The sequence below is a fragment of the Chironomus tepperi genome, unplaced genomic scaffold (genome assembly GCF_022539635.2).
Source record: "Chironomus tepperi strain 1889 unplaced genomic scaffold, CSIRO-AGI_Ctep_v1 contig_395, whole genome shotgun sequence".
NCBI lineage: Eukaryota > Metazoa > Arthropoda > Insecta > Diptera > Chironomidae > Chironomus > Chironomus tepperi.
This window is the reverse complement of record NW_027226517.1, coordinates 329,758-340,546: the sequence shown is the minus strand read 5'-3', so window position 1 is coordinate 340,546 and position 10,789 is coordinate 329,758. Positions and strand designations below refer to the sequence as shown.

Here is a 10,789-nt window from a genome sequence, read left to right as displayed (position 1 = left end):
ATCAATTTCAATTAATTGAAATGTTTGTAATGTCAATTTCTATTTTTTTGATGGTTTCTTATTTGGTCAGAGCTTTTCATGTGATGTAATAAGCTCTCGTTTCTAAGGTTCTTTTCTGTAATGAATTTAGTACAATAGAATCAGACGATTCATTATCGCAACATAATATATCATGTAATTGAAACATACACGAGATACAAACATGCTTTATGTCAATATTTGATGTCTAGAACTGATCAAAACTATCATTTTCTGAAGTTTTGTGAAGATATCAAAGAATAGTCGGGTTTTGTATGAAAAAGTCGACTAGACTTCATACAAACTACGACTCAACTTCAAACTCTGCATCAACTATTACAAAACTTAGCACATCTTCAATTTAATCAATCATGTCATGTCAAATTTGTCTGCAAAATTATACAAGCAATTTTAAAGAATTTTTGATTTGAAAATAAATTGCAATAGACATTTCTCTTGTTTTATCAATTAAAGTCACTGTTAAAATAATTTTTTAACATTTTATATGCTTATTTATTGTCAATCATTATTAATTATCAAAATCAATTGTCAAAACAACAAAATAAATGAAAATCTGAAAATGGCCGTTAAGAAATTTTTCCAAAAAATTCGTTACGAAAAAATTTCAATTTGCAGTTGCTCAGTTTTTGAATTTTTTTATGTCGTTGATTTTAGAGTTTTTGTAAGTCGTTAAGTTGATTAAATTAATTGTCTTTTCCTCATTAGACATAATTTTATCCCATCTTCAATTTATTATGATCATAATCACGCTAATTTCAGTCTATAATAATATTAATAAATCAACTATTGCTCAGTTTTTCAAAAGGGGTCCTCGATTTAAATATCTTCAACTCTAACCAAATTTCATACAACAATACAATTATTCAAAGCAAGGACCCCTTGTAAACAAACTCGTGAAATAAAAAATTGTAAAAATTATATAAATAAAGCTTTAAAATGGTTAAATTAAGTCCAGAATTAATTAATTCATGTATGCAGTTTATCAATCCATGCAGAGATCGTGAATTGGATCTTCGAGGTGAGAAATTTGATTGATTTCGTCAATTTTTGCGGTTTTTTTAGGTCAAATTGAGAAACTGGATTTTTTAATAAAATTATTCACTTATTTACAGGATATAAAATACCGGAAATACAAAATCTAGGAGCAACATTAGATCAATTTGATACAATAGACTTTTCCGACAATGATTTGAGGAAATTGGCGGGTTTTCCGTATTTGGGAAGAATTAAGCAGTTACTATTGAACAATAACAGAATAACGTAATTGAAAATATGCCTTTATATCCATTTGATTCAAATATAACTTCCATTTTTATTCTACAGGAGAATTGCTGATGATCTTCACGAAACCATTCCGAATCTTGAAAGCTTGATACTTACAGGAAATAATTTGCAGGAATTAGGAGATATTGATGGATTAGCAAAACTTCCGAAACTTACAGTCTTATCACTCCTTACAAATCCAATTGCCAGCAAGAAATACTATCGAGAATATCTTATCTACAAGTAAGTTCTGAATCTTTAATTTAACCCAATTTCCATTCAATAAGTAACCCTGGATCTTCCTATTTCAGACTTCCACACCTTCGCTTACTAGATTTTAAGAAAATAAAGATGAAGGAACGCGAGGAAAGTGTTGCATTCTTCAAGAGTAAAAAAGGCAAAGAGATCCAGCGAGAAATTCAGAAGAAGGCACGTCTTAGCATGGCAAACGACACTAACGCAGCTAAACCCAAGATTCAAGCAACAACAGCCGATATTCAAAAGATCCGTGAAGCTATTTCAAAAGCTAGTTCATTGCATGAAGTTGAGAGATTAACAAAAATGCTACAAAGTGGTCAAATCAGCAGTGAATTCTTAAATGATGATGATGAGCCAATGAACTAAAGCTTTAAGGTAAATTTTTGGATGATTGATAATTTTTTACTGATTATTTACTAATTTTTCTTCCTGAAAATAATCACAAAGTATAGCTCAATTATGAGCTGATAAGAATTATGATACAGAACATGATATAAAGAGTCTTAGCTTTTACATAATTTTTGTGTAATAATCGTCATTAAATTTTAAAAGCGATACTATTTGGTTGAAAAATAATAAACAGGAAGTTCAGAAGTTAATTAAAGTTTGTGTTAATTTGTAGATTTAGGTTTAATTTCAGAAGATAAATGCTGCGTACGTAAAGTACATTACGGATTACATACGTAAATTACAAAATACGTACGTAAACTGACAGCATTACGATTCACGTACGAAACAAAATTGTGTCTCTGCTAAACTATGTTGACTTAGTTTAAATTAACTGTTAAAAAATTGAATTTTAAGATTAATCCACATACCTCCAGCGTATCTTTAAATTACAATCCATGTCCTTATTGATCTCCATCATTTTAAGTCTGCAAAGTCAGTCAAAACATATTCAAACGGCTATTATTCCACAGGTATCTGTTTAAGTGTAACGAACTTTTATTTTTCAAATTTGTGTTGCTAAAAAAACCAAGGGTTGCTTTATTTATACTTTTTCTCATCGATTCAAGCTAAATTTAACTTTTTATGATTAAAAATAAAATAAAGGAGTTTAATTAATCAAATCATCATTTAGGCAGTTCCAAAGTAAGTAAAGCGCATGGAAAACTTCAAGAATTCCTCAATTTAAATGTATTTAGTTAAATTTACAACAATTACCTAATCACATCACATTTTTACAGAATCAAAAAAAGAAATATGGGTCAAACAGTATCAATAAGTGTTACAGCTGAGTCGGTAATAAAGTCACTAGATCAGACGGAAATACCTAAAAATCATCCGAAAATAAACAATATAAATCCCCAAGACATACCACCAGAATGTCCAATGCATCAAAAAAATCCAGCACCAAAAAAAGAAGAAAAAGTTGTAGTTTCCGAATGTCCGATTCAAGGAGGAGCCACAGATGTAAATCCATTAAATATGATGCCACCAGCTAATCAACAGCCATCACCTGGACAGCCATTTCCATTACCAACAGAAAGAGTAACATCATCGATTCCTCGAGCAGTTCCAAGTAAGGATATTAGATCCTGTAAGATCCTCAGACTAGATATTAACGTTAATTTATTATTTTTTAGGTCCAGAAGGCAAGACCCATTGGGAATATCCTAGTCAACAAATGTTCTGGAATGCTATGCTTCGTAAAGGCTGGAAATGGCAAAAGGAAGATCTTTCACCAAAGGATATGGACGATATAATTAAAATTCACAATGCAAATAATGAACAGGCATGGCAGGAAGTCTTAAAATGGGAAGCACTTCACGCTCGTGAATGTGGAAATCCAAAATTAAAGAGTTTTGGAGGCAAGGCAAAGGACTTTTCACCTCGTGCTAAGATTCGTAACTGGATGGGCTATGAATTACCATTTGATCGTCATGACTGGATTGTTGACAGATGCGGAAAGGACGTTCGTTATGTTATTGACTATTATGACGGTGGAATGGTTGATGAAAAGTACAAATTTGCTCTTCTTGATGTCAGGCCTGCAATGGATTCATTTGATAATGTTTGGGACAGAATGAAGGTTTGCTACATGCGATGGCGATTTGAATATCTCGAAGGATTTCTCTCAAAGCAAACCGATAAGAGTAATTAAGCTCTTGTAGTGTGTATTGATGAATTAAATTAGATTATAACATTTAAGGTCAGTTGAGAGGCATAAAATTTAGATGAATTTAACAGTCATGAAATTAATAATGCAACGTTCATTTAAGATTTAAAAATAAACTGAAATGAAATGAACTTTAACGGTTTTTTTATGGTTCAAAAACTTGAACTGTAAGAAAATGAAGTTCAAAATTCACTTGATTAATTAAATACATCTTAATCAAATTATTAATGAAATTGCAATGTATTTATGAACATTAAAGTGTTATAATTTAAAAGTGCTTTGGAATTTATATCTCTTAACGGTTCTTTGAAATTTAAAATTTAACGGTTTTGAAAAATTTGAAATTTTCCGCCAAAAGTTAACTACATTTTGGACTTAAATCTAGAAATCATTAATTAACGCAAGTTTAATTCATGCATAATAGCTTTAATTATTCAAAAAACAATCAATATTCCACACCATAATCAAAACAATCTATAATGATACATCACATCAAATTTTCTGTACAGAAGATTACCCAACTTCAGGATAGACCTTCCAATAAATTATAAAACCAGATAAAACTTGTCCATCCAATGCTATAAAGATTTCAATTCTGTAGACTCCATCCTGTAAATGTGGTGGAAAATTTTGAATATCTCCGACGTAATTTTCAATCTTATAGACCCCGCCAGGGAAAATGTGTTCATCATCGTTATCCTCAAATGCAGGAAGATTGGAATATGGACATACATCAGGCTGAATATGTGGAATGTAGATTTTTTTTAAAAATTCCGAAACTTTTTGTGGTGGAGTTTTGAAGGATGTCAATTCCCACTGGTTATTTCCTAATTTACTACGCCAGCAGTAAGCTTCAACAGTCCATGAGTCGTTAAAGTCACCGTTTATTGTAAATTCTCCGTCAGCCACATAGACTAAGGGTTTGGATCTATTAGGTATAGGCTGATAAAAGCAGTAATAATACTTACAGGTTCTGTTGTAGCGCTTAACCTTCAATCCTTGAAATACAACATAGTCAGTCTCGTTCATTGGCAATACTTTCTGAAGTTCCAAATCATATTTATGACCAGATGATTCTTGGACCATTGCTGAAATTTTGCAAACAATTGCACAAAACAGAACAATAGAACCGACTACTTTCAACATTTTTTTTTTGTGATTTATTGTTTTAGACCTCGAAACTTTACTGATTGAAATTGAGTGAAAGTTGGCTGTTTTATAGGAAAAATTGCTAATTATTGGGATATAATCATGAAAGTATTGATGATAAAGATAACGAAATTAATTGAAAAAAAGATGTTAATCAGTGCTAATAAACAGTTTAATGAGGTTTTAATATCTTTATTTGACACAAAATCTTGCATAATTCTGACCCATCGACGGGAAATTGAGTTTAATTAAAGGGCATTCAAATTAGCAACTTAATTTTATGCTTTGTAATGCCTTGATATTTGATATGAGATTGTACATCATTGTAACTATCCCGCGGAAATTCGAGAAATTTTGGGAATTTGTTGCAACTTTTAAAATATTTTTGAATTTGTCAAGCGAAATCAGTTTGAATTTTGAAAAACCGTTAGAATGAATTTCCAATAATAGATCATAGAAGGCTTCTTATTTAATAAAATTAAATAATTAACAAAAAAAAAAAACACCTTTCGGCCCAAAATCCCTCAAAATTATGTCAGTTGCCCTCCGAAAATGTCTGTTGGAACCTAAATCACTAGTTAAGATCGCAGCAATCCAATCAACAAAATTTTCAACACACGAATCAAACCACAGACAAATCCCAAAGTGCAGCTACGTTCTAGCACCAACGCAATGGCTCAAAAATAAGATAAACTTTCAACGACTCAAGCTACATGACAGAGATTTTAATGAAAAGGAATTCTTATTTGGTGCTAAGCAGGTAAATGTGAATGGCTTGGGGATTAAAAAGTCAATAGACATCCTACACCGAGACAGTCTTGTTTACACATCCTTTAAAACTTGTTTTTCATTCATGAATCTTTACATCCACAACTTTATTGACTTCAGGCAGCTCTAGTAATCCTTGACATAGCTCGAACACGCAATTCCGCTCAACTGGCAAGAGTATCAACACTTCGCGGTTTTACCAAAATCTTCAAAGACATGCTTGCATCTCAAAATGATCCAAGAAGGAAGCTCCTTTACTTTACTGACCGCGACATCCAAAAAATCATCACAACTGATGTTCAAATTGCAGAATCAGATGCAAAATTTATGTGCCTTATTGAGGTCTTTTTCGTTTGTGTAAAGTACCTCGATGACGTCATCAAATTGTATGAAGTATCAAATCCAAATATTAGTCTGAAAATTTATCAAGACATAAAGGATGTTGAAAGATTAATGAAAAAGAAGAATTACAATAAAAAGTCACAAGTTCCAACAGAAGAGAAATTGCTAGTCACTGAAGGATACTTCCAATTGTTCACTAGCTATTCAAAGGAACAGCAACTTGATGAGAAAAAGAATGAATGGAAAATTGATCATTTCAAGATTTCGGAGTTTAATATTGTTCATGTTAATGGAAATGCAGAGAAATAGTGAGGATTTATGAGGATATGGAAGGGGATTGATAAGTATAATAAAAAGAACTTCCTTATGGATTAAAGTAAAGGATTATGTTTATTGTTTGAAGTTATAAAACAGTCCAAAATGTTAACATGAAAGGGTCAACAACTATAAAAGGGGAAAATCAACTAATTAAAGTTGCAAATATAATTTGAATATTTAATGACAGTTGAGATGTTCTAAATAGAGAATCTGAAATTTCAAGAAAGCCTTGATAAGAAGTCGACTAGAGTTGACTCGACTCGACTCAAATCAAGTTGACTTCGAGCCCTTTATGTCAACTCCACTTCGAGCTCTGACCTTGACTGCTCTAAAAAATAAAACTAAGCTCCATTTTTATTACAATTTCAAATCAACTACACCGCTTTATTCAGTCTATCAACTCTCAAATGCATCGATCGACATTTCCTGATGATAATCTCCTCCTGAATTTGTGGAATTTGATGAGAAATTTGACAGATATTCCCAACACTAGGTGAACAATTCAATCTCAATTTCCGTAGATTCTGTTGAACTCCATATTCATGCTTCATAGCTTTCACAAGCTTCCTCAAATGTTCATTACTTTTAGTCATTTCCTCCTTGTAATTCTTCAGCATTAAGCAATCAGCTTTAATTATTGACAATTTTCTACAAAATTGATCCACAAGAAGTTCATTGATCTGAAGTTTGTCGCCTGGATGTGAAGATGCATGCGATGGATATTTTGCTGATAATGTATTTTCATCCGTAAATTGGCTGTCAACAATTTTATCGTTGGCTGAATAATAAGCATTAAAATCCGGACTGCTATAAACATGTAAAAAACTCAATGGATTGTTTTCTGAGTTATTTTCAGCATTGGAAGTTCCTTTATGTCCAATCTCTCTATTGTTTGAGTCTATAGAACTTTTTAAACAGCTTTGACTATTAATAGCATCGCATTGAAGCTTATTATTGTTGAGGAATGCTGAATTTTGGCCTTCAAAGTCTGTTAAAATTGATGAATTTCGGATACTAAAATTTAAGCTTTTTTCAGAGAGCTTTCTGGAAAAGCTTTTGAGATTGTCAGAGTTATTGGAATAGTCAACAGGCTGATCAAAGAACCTAATTCTGTCCTGAATGGTTTCATACTTTCCGCAAACCTTGAACAGCATTGAAATATTTTCGACAGTTTTGAGCTTTTTTTGCAGATATTTTGAAACTTTTGGAGTAAGCTTTGAAAGAGCTTTTAATTTTGCATTGTCCTGATTTTGAGCATTTTTCTCAATAAGCTTTAAGTTTCTGTAGGATCTCACTAAATAGTCATAGTAGTTGCTATGCTTTAATACCTCTTCCTTCCATATTATCTGCTTGTCCTCCAACAAGTTCTCTAGTCTAAAAACATCAAATTTAGCTTTGTCAGCTGACCTATCAAGTTCCTCAATCTCTGCTTGAATTTCAATGTATTTCTTTAATGTTGCTTGATATCGATCATTTCGTTCCTTTGGCCACATCCACATAAATGATTGATAAATGTCATTCAGTTCCTTAATAATTTTCTGCTCAAATTCAGCTTGCTTCTTGTTAATTCTTTCGTTGAAGATGACTGTGTTTGCTCTGACAGCAATTTTATCGTCTATTAATTTCTCTGTCTGACTGTTTAAGCTTGCTTTCAATTGCGATACAAATTCGTGAGCATAATTCTCATAATTTCTCTTGCCTTCATACAAAAGTCTCTCCCAAACTATTTTTTGAGCATAAAAGTCATCGACGAGATTCTTTCGTTCAACATCGAATAAGTTTTGTAATGCATTTTGAAATAAATGGAATAAATCTGTGTGGAATTGGATTGTTAATGACTTATGTGATAAATCAGCTAAATTAGCAGTCAAGTTCACCTTTTATGTACTTTATCAATTCAGCCTGAGCAATTTGTGCATGTGTAAGATGATCGAATAAATGCTCGCGATCTGTCTGGATATTTTCAATTTTATTATCTACATTGGCAACTTGTTGATGCGACCATTGGATTGCTGCACTTTTTGCTACTGCCAAGCTGTCGATTTTGATATTTTTGGCTGTTTTAAGCAGCGGTTTTTCACTTCTGTTGTGAGATAATTTTGCAAAATTTACTTCTCTTTCTATTTGATCTCGAAGAATTTTCTGTTGCTTTTCTAATTTTAATGCTTTTTTCTCTTCATCAGTCAGTTTTTCCTTCTTTTTTGGCTTTTCTTCTGTTTTTGGTGCCATTTTATGTCGAAATTTATTGGATATTAAATTAAATAATTTGTAAATAAAGCAATTGCCAATTTGAATTTATAAGTTAACTGAGATCAATTTCGGGTACTTGGAATTTTAAAATTATATCAAATTAAATTAAGGTACTGATGTCATTTTTTGGTACATTGTAAAAAAATTAGAATGTGAATGACAATTTATGAATTTATCTTGAAATTTGTCATTTGCTTAATATGCAATTTAAGAGTTATATCAAAGTTATATACATTTACGGTGCTGAATCAACTAACCAGGTTTGATTGATGCTAATCATTCTTCTGAATATTCTCAATATTTGTTTTAGTAATGACCAGGTTACTGACTCATACTAGAATTCGGAGTGTAAACAATGCTCGTATCGGATTGAGACTAAACAGTAGGATTTCCCAAATTCACGGTTCAGACAAATTGTTAAGACTGAGACTGGGACCGAGACTACAAAGGAGCTTTTTAAATCTCAACACCCATGACAAGATACACACATGAAGTTCGACAGAAGCCAACCATAATAACCAAGCTGTATTAATCTTATTGATAGCTGAAAGCTTAGTTACAACTTACTGACTATGATATGAGCCTTGATTTTATTCGATTTCATTGAATTCGACTCCTTACCAGACTTAGACTTTACGCTGAATGTTACCTATAGTCCAAAGAGAGACAAGTGAAGAAGGATCAACCAGGAACCTTTAAGGCTCAACCTCGCTCAAACAAAATTGCTTTATTAACACGGAATGGATCCATTTGCTCAATTAACTTTCAAATAATTATTAGAGATTTTAATTACTGCATTTTCAATCGCAGCTGATTCAAACTTCATCATATTTACTTAACAACGGAATCTCATTTATAAGTCTCTAAAATATTAATGAATCATCAATTAATCAATGCTCAATCCCTTATAGTCTACCAAATAATATTTCAGACATCAAAGTGCATAAAGGTTACGAACTTGTCTCATAATATCACGGATCCTTACGTTAACCAAACTGTAAATTTAATAAGCATCAAAAGTCATGATGCTCACTCCTAATCAATCAGAAATGTGATTCAAAAAATGCCTTTCAGCGATAATGTCATCTTGATTGATGAGTGGATTTACGTTTATGAGTATCGTTAGATAATTGAGTATTTGATTCAGGCACTGAAATCGATGCTTTTGTGGATATTCAAAATATTGTATCAAATTTTATTGTTGATAATTTGTGTGCAGCATAAGGAACCTTCTAAGAATTGAGAATCTGTCATAGTAAGCTTTGAATCCTGAGTGAAAATTTTCAGTGCAAATATTTTGTTTATTAAAATCAATCACAAAACCTCATTAAAAAGGCAGTCTACCTTGACGACTAAACAATAGCAATAACCTGTTATGGATAAATGTCAAAGATGTCAGAAATACTGTACAGTGAATCCCAAACCTTTCTCTTCACGATAGCGAAATGGCATACAAATTAAGAAGAATTCAAGGTCATGAAGAGCTCAATAATAATCAGTCAAGTGATATTATTTATTTGCTGTTTATGAAGGTTAGTGGCTTCACAAACAATATAAATTAAGGCAATTAAATAATAAAGATTATTTTCTTATTGCTCAATATTTTTTTACTTTTATCACTGATGAACAGTTACCTAATGTAATATTCTAAATTAGCTCATCATAAAGATAGATATGAACGTTGTAAATAATATGCCTAATGTCCTTAGGAGAAGTTGTTGGAATTTTGGTTGTGACCGAGTATGACTTCATAAATGGAAATGTTCATAGCAGGCAAAGAGTATGCTTTCATGATACAGGAAGACCACTTCGGTACCTAAAAGCGGTTTTACTGCCTGTTAGGGTGAACAATGAGCTGCAATACTAAGCTAGTGATATGGGTCTACCATTCACGAGATTGTGTAGAAAGACTCTTAGTCTATCCTTCAACACATCCTTCTTTTCGCAAGGTAAAAATTAATTAGATAAAAAGGAGTCAAAAATTAATTGTAGTTAGCTGTCAGCAAGCCTTAGTCAATGACAGAGATGCACACATCGAGAAATTCAGTCTTCTGCTAATCAAACCTGAAGAAGGGCGTAGACAGAAATTTTTTGAAGGAAGTGGAAGGAAGGTTTTGAAATTTTGTTTGAAATATACTCAGACACGAACAAATTAAAGAATTTTATCCTAAATCTGCTTCCTCCTCTTGGATGTCCTTTGCTTCTGGTCATCTCAGCTTCCATTAATTCCTAAAATTAATAAAGTAACTTAATGAAAATTGAAATAATGTTTAGAAGATTTAG

General features: G+C 31.9%; 4 protein-coding genes across 4 annotated transcripts; 3 read left to right on the top strand and 1 right to left on the bottom strand.

Annotated features, from left to right (window-relative positions):
* Positions 1-905: 905 nt before the first annotated feature.
* On the top strand, positions 906-2,158 carry U2A (small nuclear ribonucleoprotein polypeptide A'-like U2A). The gene is made up of 4 exons (XM_070648364.1): positions 906-1,057; positions 1,152-1,299; positions 1,363-1,545; positions 1,614-2,158. The coding sequence occupies exons 1-4, from the start codon at positions 976-978 to the stop codon at positions 1,924-1,926; spliced, it is 726 nt and encodes a 241-aa protein (XP_070504465.1). The 5' UTR covers positions 906-975; the 3' UTR covers positions 1,927-2,158.
* A 372-nt stretch (positions 2,159-2,530) lies between these two features.
* Positions 2,531-3,964, top strand: Cchl (Cytochrome c heme lyase). Its single transcript, XM_070648363.1, has 3 exons — positions 2,531-2,652; positions 2,748-3,082; positions 3,147-3,964. Exons 2-3 carry the CDS (start codon positions 2,764-2,766, stop codon positions 3,662-3,664), a joined length of 837 nt encoding a protein of 278 aa, XP_070504464.1. The 5' UTR covers positions 2,531-2,652; positions 2,748-2,763; the 3' UTR covers positions 3,665-3,964.
* A 1,396-nt stretch (positions 3,965-5,360) lies between these two features.
* LOC139096611 (uncharacterized) lies at positions 5,361-6,247 on the top strand. Its single transcript, XM_070648346.1, has 2 exons — positions 5,361-5,588; positions 5,717-6,247. The coding sequence occupies exons 1-2, from the start codon at positions 5,361-5,363 to the stop codon at positions 6,245-6,247; spliced, it is 759 nt and encodes a 252-aa protein (XP_070504447.1).
* Positions 6,248-6,630: 383 nt separating this feature from the next.
* Positions 6,631-8,485, bottom strand: LOC139096610 (dynein regulatory complex subunit 2-like). The gene is made up of 2 exons (XM_070648345.1): positions 8,134-8,485; positions 6,631-8,069 (listed from the first exon to the last, which is right to left on the bottom strand). The coding sequence occupies exons 1-2, from the start codon at positions 8,483-8,485 to the stop codon at positions 6,631-6,633; spliced, it is 1,791 nt and encodes a 596-aa protein (XP_070504446.1).
* Positions 8,486-10,789: the final 2,304 nt, after the last annotated feature.